The following is a 16515-nucleotide window of genomic DNA, read 5'->3' as shown; positions in this document are numbered from 1 at the left end:
AGGACACCTAGTATTTCAAGTGATGCAATAGTCACCACTTGTTGGCTGTTGGGGAGGACTAATGTTACTCCATGTGCTAGATTATAACTTCAAAAGAACTATCCGACTGTCATTTTTGAGACTTACAACTGTTTGGGGGATTTGCTTTTTACTAACTGCTGGACCAAAAATGTACCAAAAGCAAATGATGGACGTCCATGGTGCAAATAGTACAAAAAATCCAGTCGTTCCATTATAGCATACTTGTTCACCAGTTCAGGGGATGAAAAATGAGGAAAGTCACTTGATGCATCTAGAAAGAATATCATCATTATGAGCTGATGAACAGTTGAATTAAACACAGAAATGGCTTTCAGCTACAAAACATGAGATGACAATCAAATACCTCTCCTCTTGTTCTAATTCAAATCTCAGCATGCCCAGACCCCACTGAAATTTCAATTCTCATTGTAAAATCAGAACTCTAGATCACTTCTTAGGCCCTCAACTTGCTTTTAAAAGAAAATACTGCTTTTCTATCTCATAATGCATTTAGGAAAAAATCTGCCTGTGAAAAGCTTAATGGAAAAAGGCAACCTATCTAGGATTTAATTAAAAAAAAAAATTTTACTAAATTACACTATTTTTTTGGTAAAAGAAATAGCCTTTTGAATAAGTTTATCTGCCAAATCATTCCACTGGTAGGTATTTTATCCTAGGTGCTCAGACTAGAAAACCATATAAAACTTGAAAAGAAACGTACCTGATACAGCAAGAGTATTTGTTGACTGCCAGCCAAATAATTTAGTGGGATCAAAGGGCACCAATGACTGAAAGATTAGAAACAAAATATATTGAGACAGTTTAAGATTTTCACGTCAGAACAGACTATAGAACATTTTAGGGAGCTATAGTAGCAGACAATCAGGAATGGCCTGTGCTGCTATCAAGCAGTGATGTATCTTGTGCAGTTCTCTCTCAAAAGTACATATTTTTCTACTCTGTAGGATCAGAACGCAAACAAGTGCAAGGAAAGGCTTAGACTTTGGTCTAAGGAAATAGGGAAAGAACATGCTTAAGTATTTTGCTAAACTGTGATCTTAGCAAAGTTAATACTTTCCTAATAATGAATAATTTGTAGCATTTCTTCCAACTTTCAGTTTATCTCATACCACAGATCTGAAGTAAAAGGTATTTGCCCAGAAATGTGTCATGACATTCCATGAGACACTATTGTTTAATTCTAAATTTCAATTTCCCTTAGACAATTAAAAACATTTGAATTTTTGTAATACTAAACAACCTGCCCACTGAACACTACAAGAATATCACTTCTCTAACTTCAGCAGTCCTGGAATGTCAAACACTGCAGATGTCTTTACATGTCTGGGGGAGCAGGGGGAAGCCAGACTCCCAGTATTTAGATACCATTTTAAAAAACCGTTCATAATGAAGCTATAAACTTTAGCTCCAAATTAGGGATTCCAAGGAAACGACATATGGTCCCCACTCTCCAGGCTTTAGCTGAAAACAAACTTCTCTCAGTTTACTTTTGTTCTGCCAAAAAGCACTACTGAGAAGCATTCTGTGTACCTGAACAAGATGGTAGAGAGAGATGTCAGGTGGCAAAATTCCATGAGAAGTACATGGGGGAAAGAGAGCAGCTTTGAGTTTGGGGTAAGGAGTCAATGCCATTTTTAAGAGCTGTGGATCAACTTTCTTTAGAGGTTTTTCCATATCTTCATTCTGAAGAACCTACATTGCAAGGAAGCAAAATTATTTCATTAGGAAGAAGAAACTGCATTAAGACACTAATAAAACAATCTTTGAATGCACCAAACAAACTACCCTCATGGGAATCTGACATACAGTGACAACACCAAAAGTATAATTTTTTCCTGTAAAATCCTTTTAAGTTATATTAGACATATCTTCAACTGCACCTGATGTTTTAGTTTACTGTGCTATTTATCAAAAAGCTATCAGTACTAATAAATTCTGTTCCAACATGTGGTTCACCAAGCATTTTTCTTCTCAAAGTATAATTGTTTATAATGTGCTTTTTGATCTCTACAGCACAATACAACTGATTAACACAATGTAACCCATAAGCTGAAGGTTTTGACATGTGTCCAGATTTTCAGCCTTTAAAAATAAAAATATGGAAGCTGAATAACACCTGTACAGATCCAAGCAGAAGAGCAGTCCACTCGCCCATTGCTTCATTTACTTAAAAACTACAAATGACTACAAAAGGGGATGATTGTCTAACAAATACAGGCACACCATTTAAAAAGTTTATTGAAAATATTTTTCCAAACTAAAACTATTTGAGGAACACAAGTGCCTATAAACACTCTCAGCTGTCACTGTTATGAAGGAGTTAAATACTCCAACTCACAGCCACTGTGCCTTGCTATTTCTAAATCATGTAACCTCAAACTGCTCTACTCGCTTCATTTGGTCAACTAACACTGAAACATGGAACACTGAAAACAGATTTTCACATGAGAAGAAATTATATGATGGCATTAGCATATTTATTTTTATTAGCGTATTCCTTTGAGTTTTCAACACCATGTGAGAACTTCTCCAAAAGCCTATCAATAATTTGTTGCACACAGTACCTGATCAATACCTCCAGGTGCATACATTGTAGTAGCAAGTGCTAATAGTGTACGTCCTTCCAGTAGCATGCTACTCACGCTGGCTTGATTACTAGGAATCAAGATCTGAGCATTTGCTAGACTAGCTTGAAAAATCATCTTTGGATCTTAAAAGAAAAAAAAGTAAGATTTAATTTAATGCAAAAGCAATATTAAATCATTAAATCATGCACTAAAATTGTTCTATGACTACGAAAAATGCTGAATTTTCTATTTTTTGTTGTTAATAATGATTTTTCTAAATTTACTTATAAATACAGATAACCTGTTCTACGTTTTACTAAGTTTTCCCTGATTTCAAACCAGTTTTACCTACACAGATTGATTTGGATTGAGTCCCACAGTTCAGCATTGTATTGGTTTAATTCTTTATCCTATACTTATCACACTTTCTGAAAAAGCTTCACTTGGGCTTATTTTTATCATTTGTTAACATGTGACTCTACAAAAGATGAAATCTTTTTTAAAAAAGTGAAATGAATTAAGGGCACAAAGTCTACTGATTTTCAATGACAATAACAAAAAAAAAGCAAACACATAATCCAAGGGGCAGAGAAGTCAAAATGCACCACAAGAACTAAAGGAAGCTTTAATTTTAATAGTATATGCATTTTCTTATGAATTCTCGTTCTGTTCAACCTGTTGGGAATATAACAAAATTGGAGGTAATGATGATCATACACAAAAAAATTCTCACATATGTACAGCCTCCAAATCTTTATGTACAGTTTAAGTAGGAATTATAATCCACATTTTAGAGATGGGGAACTGATACACATGTAAATGATCTGCCATGGTGAAAAAAGTTTGCAGCAGAGCAGAGAATTAAACCCAGCTGTGCCAAATACTCGCCTAGCAGCATAAATATCGGACCACCTTTTGAGCAAGGCCAGACTCCTACCTCGTGGATTACTGGCAACCCCTCGACACTGCACAAGGAATTCAAACCAGGGATGCGCTTCATGCAATTCCTTGTTATCCAAAATAGAGCAATTTGAAGGAGTTAAACTGGAAATAAGATGAGTAGCAGCACCGTGAAAATACAGTATTTGTAACCATCCTCTGTCCCAATATAACACTGCATTAAAAATTAAGAGCATCTGACTTGGTGTTATAGTGACTTATTTCATCCATTCTTATGAAAGAATCAAATCACATCACCCTTCTCCACAAGATGTACAGGTTTAGCTGATATGGCATCTCTGACAGTTCCCTCCTTTAAGCACAGCTTGCTTGCTTCCATAAATCAAATAGTTTCCAGACCTGACAACCACAAACACTTCCCAAAGAAGGGACATGACTCACTGGTACCACTCTGCATAGTCTACATATTTTATGCAAACTAAAATTGATTATGCAAAAAAAAAAAAAAAAAAAAAAAGTTGGCTTTTTTCTGCTCCACTTTTACCTTCTTAATAATTACACTGTTAGACTGGAGTTACAGCTAAGAAATTTTAATTGCAAAGTATTCATTAAGTGGGAGGTATTCATGCAGTTCCAATACCTAATATTGCTTTCTCCTTCAAACCCCAACTAATCCTAATTTAGATGGAAATCAGCAATTTCCTTATTTGTGAACATATTAAGAATGAACTCATACTTGTGCTCAAGTGAGAGCGTTTCTGAACAACAAGTTGTCCTGGCTCATTTAAGATTGTATTTCTTATAACATTATACTAATTACAACTATAATTGTTTCCTTTGATCACTGACACACAAATTAATATTGACAAGACAACCTGAATAAAGCTTCAAAATACAGCATGAAACCTAAAACACTGCCCCACAGTTTTTCATTGTATGACACTGTTGTGACCCAAGTAGTCTTTCTCACCAAACAGGAAGGGTCGAGGAAAACTGTTACTGCCAACTATTAAAATTGTATTTCATTATTTAAATCTGCATGACATTTGAGGGACGAAAAGCATTCATACCTGTAATAGTCTAAGTAAGTGTATAACAGATACTGCAAATTATGCTCTAAACAGTGAAGGACAAAACGAGCATGGAAGTCCAAACCACTTGCAGCATTGTATTTTGGAACAGGGTGAGGATTTTGCAGTACTCCCCCAAGGTAAGACAGTCTCTGGAGCAGAAGTTCAAAATCTTCCAACTCAGAACAGACAAAAATTCCATTTCTATCAGAAAAGAGCAAAAGCATACACACAGATTAGACAGTTATCTCTTTAACAAGTTCTGAAGGGTGTTTCCAGTTCACAATTGTAAAGCAGACCTTTCCTTCTAGGGGATGACTTCACTACTGAGGCAAACATGCCAAAATAAGTTTGATAGTGTTCAGACAATATTGTAGTTACTACAGTTCACTGCAGAGAATGAGGCATGAGGAGTGAAATGTTATGTGTTTAGAATTTTCTTCCTTGCATTAAAATGGGCATCAGGAATATAATCCCTATGAAAGATCAAAGGGCTGATAAGAGGATTTCTATTGCTCTCATGTTTCTTACTGTTTTCAGATAATGGAAAGTGCAAGTACAAGACTAAAATTAAATTTATTAATGGATTTGTGCTGTTTCAAAAAAGGGCACTAAATACAATATAAAAATTAATACATATCAAAGATTTTATTAACACGTACTTCTATAACTATCTGATTTTGGCTTCACATAAGATAGAAAGTTAGTATAATGCATTAAGGGCACATACCTAGCCAGCTTGTTTAATATATCATTTCTCATATAGCTACTACATAACATGTTCTGGTCAATAATGTCTGGAGTAAGAGAGGGCCAGTTAGCTTGTCCACACAAAGTCTGGTTGGGCCCAGATTCTTCAATCCATGAACAAATATTAAGCCAATCATGCTGGGCTGTCAAGTGCATCCAAAGAACCTCAGGATTACATGTCTTGAGTTCTGTGTTTCAAAAAGGCAAACTGATGAAACCAGCACAAACAAATACTACTTAGGAAAATACTGACATTTCTTTACACATGTACATATTCTTAATGAACAGTTGCAAATATGATGCTGAGATTAAGTATACTGTTACAGCTTGTTAGAGCTTTATGTTGGAAAAGCTAAATGTAATACTACAGTATCATAAGCTTTACAGAACGTAGCAGTGTGACATTTACAACAAGTGGCCATGCATTAGACAAGTCACTTTCAGCTAGTTCCAAATTTCTCTCTACAGGAAAAACACAGATCCCTGCCAGAACGGAACAGGATGAAATCACATTGTTTACCCATTTTCACTGAAAAAAATAAGTGACCTACTGGGGTACCACAACTCCAGTTACATCAGTGCCACTCCTACACAATTGCAATATACTACGTCAAAGACAGACTTTTAATTCACAATTTCTTTTAAGTCCTTAGTACCAGAATACTTGCCTTGGCGTGGTTTTCTGGGGAGAAGAATCATTTCCTGAATAAGCTCATCCCACCACTGAGCCCAGTTAAACATCACTCTGACTCTCCTATTGTGAACCTGATGTCTATCACAATTCAATAACGAGTCTAGAACAGCTGTGTGTCTGGAAAAGTCTTGTTCCTTTCTCCAGTTCTTGAAACTGCAATGAAGTATTGCATTAGGATGTTTTCTAGTACTCTCTTAAAAAACAATGTGACAAATAGAAGATGATGAAAGGGCCAACACATTTTGCTAGTCCATTTTGAAGACAGTTCTGGAAGTGGTAGAGGGACTTACTTCAGCTAAAAGTTTGAGAATGCATATGAGAGCAATGGGCAAAGAATTACCTCATTTTTCCCAAACCGACATAGCAAATGATATGTATTGTAACATTTTTACAATTATTTAACTGTAAAATGATTTTTCTAGGTTACTTTAAATTTGCTATATTATGGATATCATATATCAAAAATAGAGTAAACATTGCATCTGAACATGTTTCATTGGATTAGTAATTCTAATAATATAATTTGTTATTAAAAATACTTCATTTATGGTGATGATGACATGAACAGAAGACCTCTGTTATACTGACAATAGTATGTCATGACTTAGTCTGGAAAGAACATGACAGCAATTGTTACATTAATGAAAAAAGTAATCAGTTCCCACACTGACCTTTATTTTTGCAAATGAAGACCAGTGTGAAATTAATGAAATTACAGAAGACTGTATTTGTTAGTGCAGTAAATAATACAGAATGTAGAAGCCAGCATATTTTAAATCCTATTAACGTTATTAATTAATAATTAAAACAGATAACCCACATTACCTGGAAAGAGATTGAATCTCTTTATTTTCTTGGAAGGATTCCGAGTAAAAGCTTTCAACCTGTTGCACAAAGTCTATCATTTTCTTCTCTTTTTCAGAAAAATAATTTTCTTCTTGTAAAACTTTCACCTTTAATTCAAATTAGAGTATTACCTCCAATTACAATTGTTATCTACTTTTAATATATTGAAGTTGTAAATGATCCTGCAAGTGTAAAGAGTTAACCAACTGTAGGAAAAAATGCTGGAAGCATTTAGGTCAATACACTTCAATTACAAGAGGTCCAGGACTTCATACTGTGTGAAAGCAGATGAGAACTAGATCGGAGCCAGAACAAAGAAATGACTTTTTAACCAATTTTTACTTTAACTGCAAATACAAAAGAACATAGGCATGTCAATGACTTGTCTCAGCAACTACATTGCAAGGATGCAGGGACAAAACCTGTTTGTTCCCACTCTGAAAGTGTGTCCAATACAATGCTTTCTCTCAGCATAAATGCACATCAGACTTCAGACCTGAGAATATCAACTAGACAAAAAAAGCCTTTTCTACACTTACCAACAGATCTCGTACATGTTTATCAACTGTGTAGAAACATATCTTATGCAATTCCTCCTTCACATCAAAGCCCTAACAAAAAAGAAGATACTCATTGTATGCAAACTGTACAAATGCAGCAGTACATTGACAGAATAAATGCACCTGCTTTCTTTCCAAAGCACACAACCTTTTACAAACATGCTTGTGATATTCACTTCAACAGTTACTAAAGATGTCATAATAACCCAGTGATCTGTGTGATATCTCCAGCATGTCTGGATATAAAATGTGTACCCTTTAATATCTGACTTACCAGAATCACCTTTACACTTTGCTGATCATGACATCAGTCAATACACATTTATAAACAGACTCCCTCAGCATTCTGAAGGCATTAGTGATCACAGCAGTTTTTTAAAACAAGTTAATTTTCACTGTAATACATGTATATGGCAGAATCAATACATCCACAGGACACCTAAATGCTCCCCATACTCTTAGCATTCATTTATTTTGTTAGTCATAAAGAAGTGTTAAGAACATGCTTACTGAACACCTCTCACCATATTTCTTAAAAGTTCTGAGGCCTCTCTGGTATTGTCCTTCAGAAGGCGGTCATAGACCAGATTCAAACCTGTCTGAATAAATTCTTGAAGACTTTGAGCAGGATGCTGATGCATTCGGAAGAAGGTCTGGGCTTCTGGCATTTTGTTGCTTAAGATGGCCTCAGCAATGACCTCCTAAAAGGGAAAAAAAAAAAAAGGAACAAACTTATTAATCATCAGTGTTACTATATTTATAATCCCTATACTGATTTTTTCCCCCAATAGTTTAAAGACATTTCCATGTTAATAATTTCCTTAAATATATCTAGTAAGAATAGTAAAAAATGGATTACTCATTTTTACCTCTGGTGTCAGTTTTTCCCACATGTGGCTTTCTTCTAATGCAGGTAGGTCTTCATCAAGATCACTTCCTGTGTGTACCATATTTATTTGTGGTCGAGGATATTTTCTCAGAAATTTTCTAAGTTTAATAATGTAATCAGTTAAAATATCCGCACCCTTCTGCAGGTATTCATCAGGTTCTATAAAGAGCATCCAAGATATCAGTTAAACAGAAATGAACAATACAGCACTTTTAATGCTTATCAGTGTTGAATGCATTCTCCTGACTAATAAACAGAACACACCTCTCAGAGGAAAGAGCACATCAGCTCTGTATTGCAATTTGACCTGTACAAGTACCGATACTGTCCACCACCATCAGCGTACTGTCACAATACAGCCACAATCCTACCAGTGCTCCAGAGAGGTCCCCCTGTCCTCATTGATGTGTTTTCCCCTTTAGGGACAAGTAAATGAGAACTGAGATTTTTTATTAATCCAACCAATTATTAGTCAGATAAGTCCCACTTAAAATGCAGGGACTTTTAAACATAACATTCATGTAGTAAGAAACAAAAACTACTAAAAATCATGTAGAATAAAAATATTAAGAATAACAGTTAATGGTTTGCACCTTTTACTATCAAAGGAAATCAGTTCTGCTTTAACATGTATAGCCTGTTGGTCCACAGACTAAAAAGCATCACTGAGACAGCAATTCAGACCCAAGCAGCAGGACAGCACACTGTACGTTGGGACATGTCACACCATTCTCCATAGTTTTATCTAGCAAAGCAAAATTGTCCTCTGGAATTCTGTCATTTTAATACTTCACTAGTATACCAGCTGTTACTCTATTCTTGTACCTTTGGGGCTGTAGTTCAAAGAGCAACATTAAAGCAACTGTGCCAGTGTAAGGAGACATGCACTCCCACATCCAGTCTACAACCCCATCAGACACTGCTTCTTGCTTCTGTGCCACCCCTTGGGTTATAATGGGATGTGTGACTGTGTTGCCACACAGTAAATCAGACTGGGAAGTGCTCCAGATAAAAAATAACCTGGTAGGCTATTTTTTCAGCTGTATCAGTTTCTTAAACTAGTTTATTCCATTCCGCAGCCACATAAATATTTGTGCCAGAAGATTTCAAGTGGTAGCATTGAGAAAAGAACAAGCAGCTGAGGGCTAAACTCAAGCCATTTAACTGCACTACCATCAAGTATCCAGCAATAGCCTGAAAGTCCCATTCTGCCATTCTTACGCATCCCAAAATAAACCTGTTGACAGGATCCTGTCTGATCATATAGTTGTTTGGGCTAACACAGATATGTATTCAGATTAATGTCTCGTTTCCCCTTAAATAAAATCTTTCATTCACTTAACTAGCATTTTTTATTGTTGTTAATTCTAGGCAAATTTAGGCTTTTAATTAAAAAAATTAGGTTTTCTTCCTTACCTAAGCAACGACACATTACATTACTACATATGATTCAAAATGAGTAATCTTACCCTCTGTGTGCACAAAAATTTCTTCAAGTTGCTTGCTAAGGAAAGTTAACGTAAGGTTTAGCAGCTGCTCAGAAAAGTGTTTACTGTGAGGCTCCATATCGTTTTCTTTGATAGCTGAGCAAAGCAAGTTTAAAGCTGGCCTCAGCTCTTCCAAATCTGCAATATTTACATAAAAAGTTAAAACATCTGCATTCTACCATATGACTGATCACATAAATTTAAAATCTAAGTTAAAAGTAAGAGGCACGCTACAAAAATCTTCTAAAATGTGTCAAACGATACATGGAACATGCTTTGCCTTCACATCAAAGTGCTTATAATACGTATGCCAGTATCAGAACACAACAAAAAACCCAACGCATTATGCACCATTTCTCTCCTATTTTCCAGAAGCAGAGGAGTTGCAATACAGCATCATCCCAACATACATGAGCACAGGCAATTCAATCTGTTTTTACAAACACACAGCCATAAATAGAAAGGCAATTAAATTTAAACCTCCGCATAGCTGCAAGTATTTTACTTACTTTTCAGGTAAGATTGGGATGCACTATCAGTAGACTGTTCAGGTCCAGAGCAGGATGCAGACAGATTGAAAAGACTTTCTTTGCTTTTTAAAAATAAGTCTACCGTGTCTAGTTGACGATTTTCCAAACCTGCCTAGACAAACATGCAGCAGAACAAATATGCGTGTATTCTAAAAATATATATTGTACACTTAATGCTAGTATTTTTACTTCGTACTCAGTGACAAAGTATACATGCAGAAAAAAAGAAGACATTTCAACTATGCATGCAACACCTGTAGCCTGAATTAACAAGGTGACCTGTTCAGTACCTGCCATGCTCCTTTAATAGGCTTTGCAGAAACCTTGCCCTGTATCTTCAGAGGTAAAATGTTAATGCAGCAATTTATTATAGAGTTTGATTTGGGATATAAAATAAATACTGTGAGAATCAGGACTTCGAATAAGCTTACAGCAACTGAAAATTGCTGTGACTCTCCCCCCCCATCAATTCACTTTCCATCACACCCTCCAAATAAAACCAAAAGAACCCTACCAAATGTCTTCATCTAAGCTCCCTCCCTCCAAACACAACTGAAAACACAGACTGACAGTATACTGAATGATGGTGTGGACAGACTGTTGCAGAATCTCAGATTTATGGAACAATATATTTTTTAAACAAGGATCTCTGTCATCTAAAAGTAGAACTAGATCACTGGAAAACTGCAGACACACAAGGAGATTTGTTCTGTGGTCTGGTACATTAAAAATATTTTATCAGCTACTGTTAAGGGATACCAAGCAACATTTGGTAGCTTTAAGGTCTCCTCTTGGCTTCACAAGAGTGGTATGATAAAAACAAAAATCTAGTTCCAAGGATTTATTTTAATATTTGACATTTTGCAAGAGGACAAAATCTGCTGCTGAAATTGGCAAAAATGCTTTGGGTCCAATTAAGAGGGATTTTTGAGCACTGCTTAGTTTAATTTTTTTTTTTTTAATGTGCGTTAACTTTGTTGCTGTGTTTCTTCTTTTGGGTTACTCACCTGGGTTACTTGGGGTTTTTATTTAGTAACTAAACCACTACTTTTTGCCCCTAGGTTACTGAGGCATACTTTGTGTCTAAAATCACCATTAACATTGTTAAACTGCAATCATTACTTTAAAGAAGTGTTTTTGTTATCTGTAAGACATGAAACAGATTTCTTTACCTCTAGAGCATGTATCGGAATTGAACATCGTTCCCATCCATTGAGATGACAAACAGAATCTACGACTCCAGCGCTGCCATAGATCATCAATCTATTCAAAAACTCTTCTTGAGTTAAACCAAACAGAACTAAGGAGAGACCACGCTCTAAATAAAAGAATCAAACCATAATTAGAAATATATAAGCAAGTTGTGACACAGCAACATTTGTATGTACTGCCTCTCTTCCAAAATAATGACACAAAGCTGCAGTGGCTCCATCTGGATTTCCTCTCAGCAAGAACGCATCAGAAATTAGCCAACAGCAACCAGGCAGACAAGGAAGAACACTACCAAATAAATAAATAAATAAATAAAGCTTTTATCAGAAGCCTACATCTGAACAATTATAAAAAAAAAACCCCTCACCTGTCAGAAGTAGACATAATGGCATGTCTTCACTGCAATCCACATAAACACTATTTTTGTCAAAGTGGTAATACGTCACATCTTGCGACTCAAAATCCCAGAGAGCAAGAGTCAAACCTTTGTGATTTGTTAATACTACAAACAGGGCTTTAACTCCAGTTACCAATTTACACTCCAGTTTCACCACTTCTTGTGGTGCTTCTATGGGAATTTGTTTCCATTGCTGTCCTGCATCGCTGAGGTTTGTACCACCGCTTTGTAATGGTTTGGAAGGGGCCCACGTAACAGCCCGTGGAATAAAAGCCACCATCTTCTCAGAATTTTCATAGATTTCAGGATCATGATTTTCAAGATGGGTAAAAAACTGATACCAAGGTAAATTCAAGTCATTCACCAAATCTGGAGAACCTGGTCTTCTTCTCCTTACTCTGTCACATAGGGAGGATAAGTGTGCCTTCCAGGACCTGGGGGAAGAAACAAGTTACCTATAATACCAGGTATTACTCCAAGAACAATGCAGATAAATAAATTTCCAAAGTTCCCTCAGTTAAATAATATGCATTTTAAGCTTATAGATTCTATCCAGCATATTGCGTTTTAACCTGAACAGGTCCTGTTTATTTCTATTTAAATACTGTTTGCAGCCAGTTTGAATGATCACAGCTGTATTAGCTGACAACACCCACGAAGCTGAGCATTTAATTCCAGGACTAGTATTTATTATTTACACCAAGTTATAATTAACATATTTTATTAGTATTAATACCACTAATACTAATTGTCACAACACGGTTAAAATGTTTTACATGAACACAAAATATATTGAAGTCCACATGCACTCATCTGCACTAAACACACAACAAATTGTGAAGTACTTGGAATACAAAAATCTCTCAATACTGGTTCAAACTAAAGCTAACACCCTAAACAGTAATTACTATTCGGAAGCTGTTCAATGACATACGTAAAGTTGTCTCGGCCCATTTCCTAACATCGTCCTAACATTCAAAACATTTAAAGCAAAATGAGCTGATTTTACTCGCCGCAACTACAATTAAAAAAAATGCATCAGTTTATTTAATCAATGATCTAAAGGAGGTAGAACCCAGCCTGTTTTAGAAAGCATTTTCATTATGTACCTGTCTGTGCGGAAAGGCAATGACAAAAGCTCCATGCTATAGTCAGAACTAGCAAGGTCATCCTCATCAAGTCCTTCAGGAGGCTTCACTGGAAGATTTTCAGCATCTCTCTTACAGAGCAAATGCCCCGGGAACTGTCTGTAAAGAAATAAATACTAAATTTCACCTCCTTCAGATGATTTAAGATTTTTTTTTTTCCCTCATGTTTAACTCCTCCAGGAGCTATCAGCGAAGCAGTTTTCTCTCAGATTAACAGCATTCACAAAAACGTATCCAGGTAAGCCATCAGAACATGATGCTATTTCCTTTGAGGTAGACAACACCTCTAAATTACAACCTAGTCCTAATTTATCAAGCAAAATCAGTAAAACTGTATCAGAATAGTTTAACAATCCCATACCCTACAGTATTTCTAAAATGTGCTACCAACCACCACTGGCACTAATTGACAGCACGTATCCTAATCTTCCTAGAAAAAATACAAACTTCAGTACAAAGTTTTTCTATTTCTTAAAGTGACAAAGCATAAATTGGAGCAAATAATATGGGCAATCTTTAAACATATATGAAACTTCCATCCTACCACAGAGCCAGAACTCAAAACAAAAAGCTGACAGCATCTCTTCTATTATAGGACCAAGATTAGGCACTTTTTAAAGTTAGTTGTACTCAAACCTTTCATTTAGGAATTCTGCTGCAAACGTACCTGAAGTACATGTTTAGATCCACTGAGACGGCATAGTTGGAAGAACTGATGATCACAGCAACACTGAGATCATGTGACACTTTCACCGCAGTGAGTGGCGATGTGATGGTTGGACTCCTGTCCTTATCCTGCACATCTCCCTGGCAGAGTGCTATGTTGATGTTTGCTAGTTTTGCACCATCAAAAGAGTCAAATATGTCTTTAAACAGCATCAAAGAAAAAACCAGGCCTCAGATTGTCCAACAAACAAAAATTACATAGAAGGGGAATTTCTCTTAACTTTGCGGTCCAAGCCAATCTCTGCACAACAAAACATTTAGAACTGTTTGTTTTACAAGAGCATTCTAAGCTCAGCTAGGATCAGAAGTGAATTGTGCTAGGTGCTGTACAAATACGCAACTTGTGCCATCTCAAAAGAGTTAACTTACACTTAGAAGTGAACTGAGACGAATATATATTGACAGTTATATAATTAGGAGGAAAAAGTAACCTGACTTTATTACACTTTTTTACATATGTGTCAGAAAAAATTGACAAAGAATAAGTTAAAGTTGAGCACCTTGTGGAACAGTCTGGCAGGTTTGAGCTCCTGTTCTTTAGAATACAAAATACAGCTATCTGGTTTCCAAGCTGTGATTCCCCACATATCTGTAGATAATTTCTAAAGGATCTAATTAAGAAAAGAAAGGCTAGTGACAGTAGACTTAAGCCTGTTATACACAGATCCCTATATCAAAAACACTGAAAGCCATTATTCTAGTGTGAAACAGATTTCCAGTGGCATGTTGAGAAACTACATTTGATACATGACTATGGCATTTTTTACTACATTAACTAGCACTTTGCTACACAACCCCTTTATTGAAAGCATCTTCAAAACAGACATGAATTTCTTTCAAGAAATTTCTGCTTAACCCTGACAGAAAAGAAAAATGACTTTGTTCTTCCAGATTGTTTACACTGAGAGCTATTCTCTACTGCAAAGGATACAAATCCGGCCAGAACTATCTAACAGAAACAAGATCCCCCTGCAGAAGTGTGTATCTGTTATTCTTTCCAAAACTTGCGGAGGCAAATCAAGGGTAAAGCAGTCACATGTCTCTATGGGTGAGTCTCTTCCAGGAAAGGTAAGATGCACAACAATAAAATTATTGAGCAGAAGTATGCATTTGTTGTTTTCAAAAGACAGTATCCTCAAAGATAAAACTGCAGACAGACCTGTAAATTTAAAGATATTTTAGGATTATAAAAATCTGGTACTTCTGATTTGTGAAGAGATCTCAAAATTACAGCTCAAATTCACTGCCTCTGCTGCCATCTTAACAAAAGTTGGGATGGGGGGGGGGGGGGGGCTGGTTTTGTTTTAAATCTCACTTTCTATGTCAGAAGCACTATTTTTAGAACAGTTTCCTAAAACAGTGCAGGCTCTTTAAGTGGCAAATAGTATGAAAAATACAAAAAATCATTACAAAAATAATATTTCGGTCAGCACTGAAAATAAACACTACAAACTTTGGAAATAAAAATACTGTAGCAAGGGAGACTGTTTAAGAACATGTAAAACATCAAAGCTCTAGGTCCCTCAAAGACTGTGCATTCTAACTGTACACTACATTTGCTAAGCATAGAACATAAGGTTAAAGGCATAACTAGTCCTTGCAGAATTAGTAAGGAGCCCCATCTGTTTTCTTCCCAACAGTTCCAATATTAAAGGGAAAATTTGAGATAGCAGGGTTGTATGAGTATGTTTTACTGAAGTTTATTTTTAACTTTGTATCACCCAAATACCTTACCCTACAACACTTTAACTCCCTCTATCAATGTAATCTCTGAATACAGGAATGTCTCTATTATTTTTTAAGTTCATTAATACTGCTACTGATCACTTTAAATCAGTGTGAAAGGATTTGACACTTCCCTAGTGTTCAGCCCTACTGCCTCAATTTGTTTCACCAGCTGAACCAGAATTAGACCTATAATAACTTCAAATACGGAATACACATTGAAATTTACTCACTAATGTTTTTAACTTCAAGGAGCTTTTTAAGTGTATCTTCCTTACAACTGTGCAGGGAAATCGGGTTGTATTTTCCATCTTCTGTAGTGAATTCATAAACAAACAGTTCATGACTTTTACTAAGAGCCAGTATTTTTGTCTTGCCTGCTTGCAGATCATCGTCTTCTGTATTCTCCCACATGAAGCTGAAGATACAACATTCAGTATATTTACTGACCTTATTCTCTTTCCACATTTCATATGCTGAACAGCTCTGGAAGCGTACTAATGATGGGCAGTATAACTTTAACCTCTGGCAATAAAGATTCTGCCGCCGCCCTGTCCCTCCCCAATAGAAGAACATATTTCATCCCTAGCAGAGACTGCAACACAAGACAGTGCTTGAGGAATCCCTGCTTCTCTTCCTCTCAAGAATACAGGGATTTTCTATCCTTGTGTGTTTCTTTCCTTTAGTCATCCATGACATATGCCACATGAGTGATGCTCTGCTTCAGGACTTCTAGGAGGAGTAACACCAGCACTGCCAGCTAGGGAGAAGCAGAGCATATTGCCCATTTCCATACATTTTGCCTCCCCATTGCTCGGGCTGAGAAACTCTTCAGGTGTCTGTCTCCACACCTGCTCTCCTATGGAGAGGGGAGCCGGCAGAGACAAAACAGCTAGGAGGCCACTTAGGATGGTGCAGAGTGAAACACGAGACCAGAGCACCATAACGATGTTGGTATTGCTTGACACTGCA

The 16515-nt window shown here is 36.3% G+C and overlaps 1 protein-coding gene across 4 annotated transcripts in view; it reads right to left on the bottom strand.

Annotated features, from left to right (window-relative positions):
• Nucleotides 1-16515, bottom strand: part of SPG11 (spastic paraplegia 11 (autosomal recessive)) — a 38108-nt gene that overhangs the window by 20827 nt on the left and 766 nt on the right. For all 4 annotated transcript variants that reach the window (XR_774645.1, XM_010572150.1, XM_010572151.1 and 1 more), the window contains exons 2-21: nucleotides 15777-15961; nucleotides 14750-14977; nucleotides 13760-13958; nucleotides 13054-13191; nucleotides 11915-12378; nucleotides 11508-11653; nucleotides 10315-10447; nucleotides 9788-9943; nucleotides 8299-8477; nucleotides 7954-8130; nucleotides 7409-7480; nucleotides 6849-6976; nucleotides 5998-6176; nucleotides 5310-5517; nucleotides 4580-4783; nucleotides 3547-3653; nucleotides 2607-2752; nucleotides 1573-1734; nucleotides 743-809; nucleotides 127-292 (exon numbers count right to left, since the gene is read on the bottom strand). Coding sequence is in view for 3 of the 4 variants with exons in the window: in XM_010572150.1 (XP_010570452.1) it covers nucleotides 127-292; nucleotides 743-809; nucleotides 1573-1734; nucleotides 2607-2752; nucleotides 3547-3653; nucleotides 4580-4783; nucleotides 5310-5517; nucleotides 5998-6176; nucleotides 6849-6976; nucleotides 7409-7480; nucleotides 7954-8130; nucleotides 8299-8477; nucleotides 9788-9943; nucleotides 10315-10447; nucleotides 11508-11653; nucleotides 11915-12378; nucleotides 13054-13191; nucleotides 13760-13958; nucleotides 14750-14977; nucleotides 15777-15961 (3444 nt within the window). In the remaining variant the exon portion in view is untranslated. The remainder of the gene's footprint in view (nucleotides 1-126; nucleotides 293-742; nucleotides 810-1572; nucleotides 1735-2606; nucleotides 2753-3546; nucleotides 3654-4579; nucleotides 4784-5309; nucleotides 5518-5997; nucleotides 6177-6848; nucleotides 6977-7408; nucleotides 7481-7953; nucleotides 8131-8298; nucleotides 8478-9787; nucleotides 9944-10314; nucleotides 10448-11507; nucleotides 11654-11914; nucleotides 12379-13053; nucleotides 13192-13759; nucleotides 13959-14749; nucleotides 14978-15776; nucleotides 15962-16515) is intronic.

Source organism: Haliaeetus leucocephalus, unplaced genomic scaffold (genome assembly GCF_000737465.1).
Source record: "Haliaeetus leucocephalus isolate CR32 unplaced genomic scaffold, Haliaeetus_leucocephalus-4.0 Scaffold339, whole genome shotgun sequence".
Taxonomy (NCBI): Eukaryota; Metazoa; Chordata; class Aves; order Accipitriformes; family Accipitridae; genus Haliaeetus; species Haliaeetus leucocephalus.
Note: the sequence above shows the minus strand (reverse complement) of the source record. Positions and strands in the feature narration are given on the sequence as shown.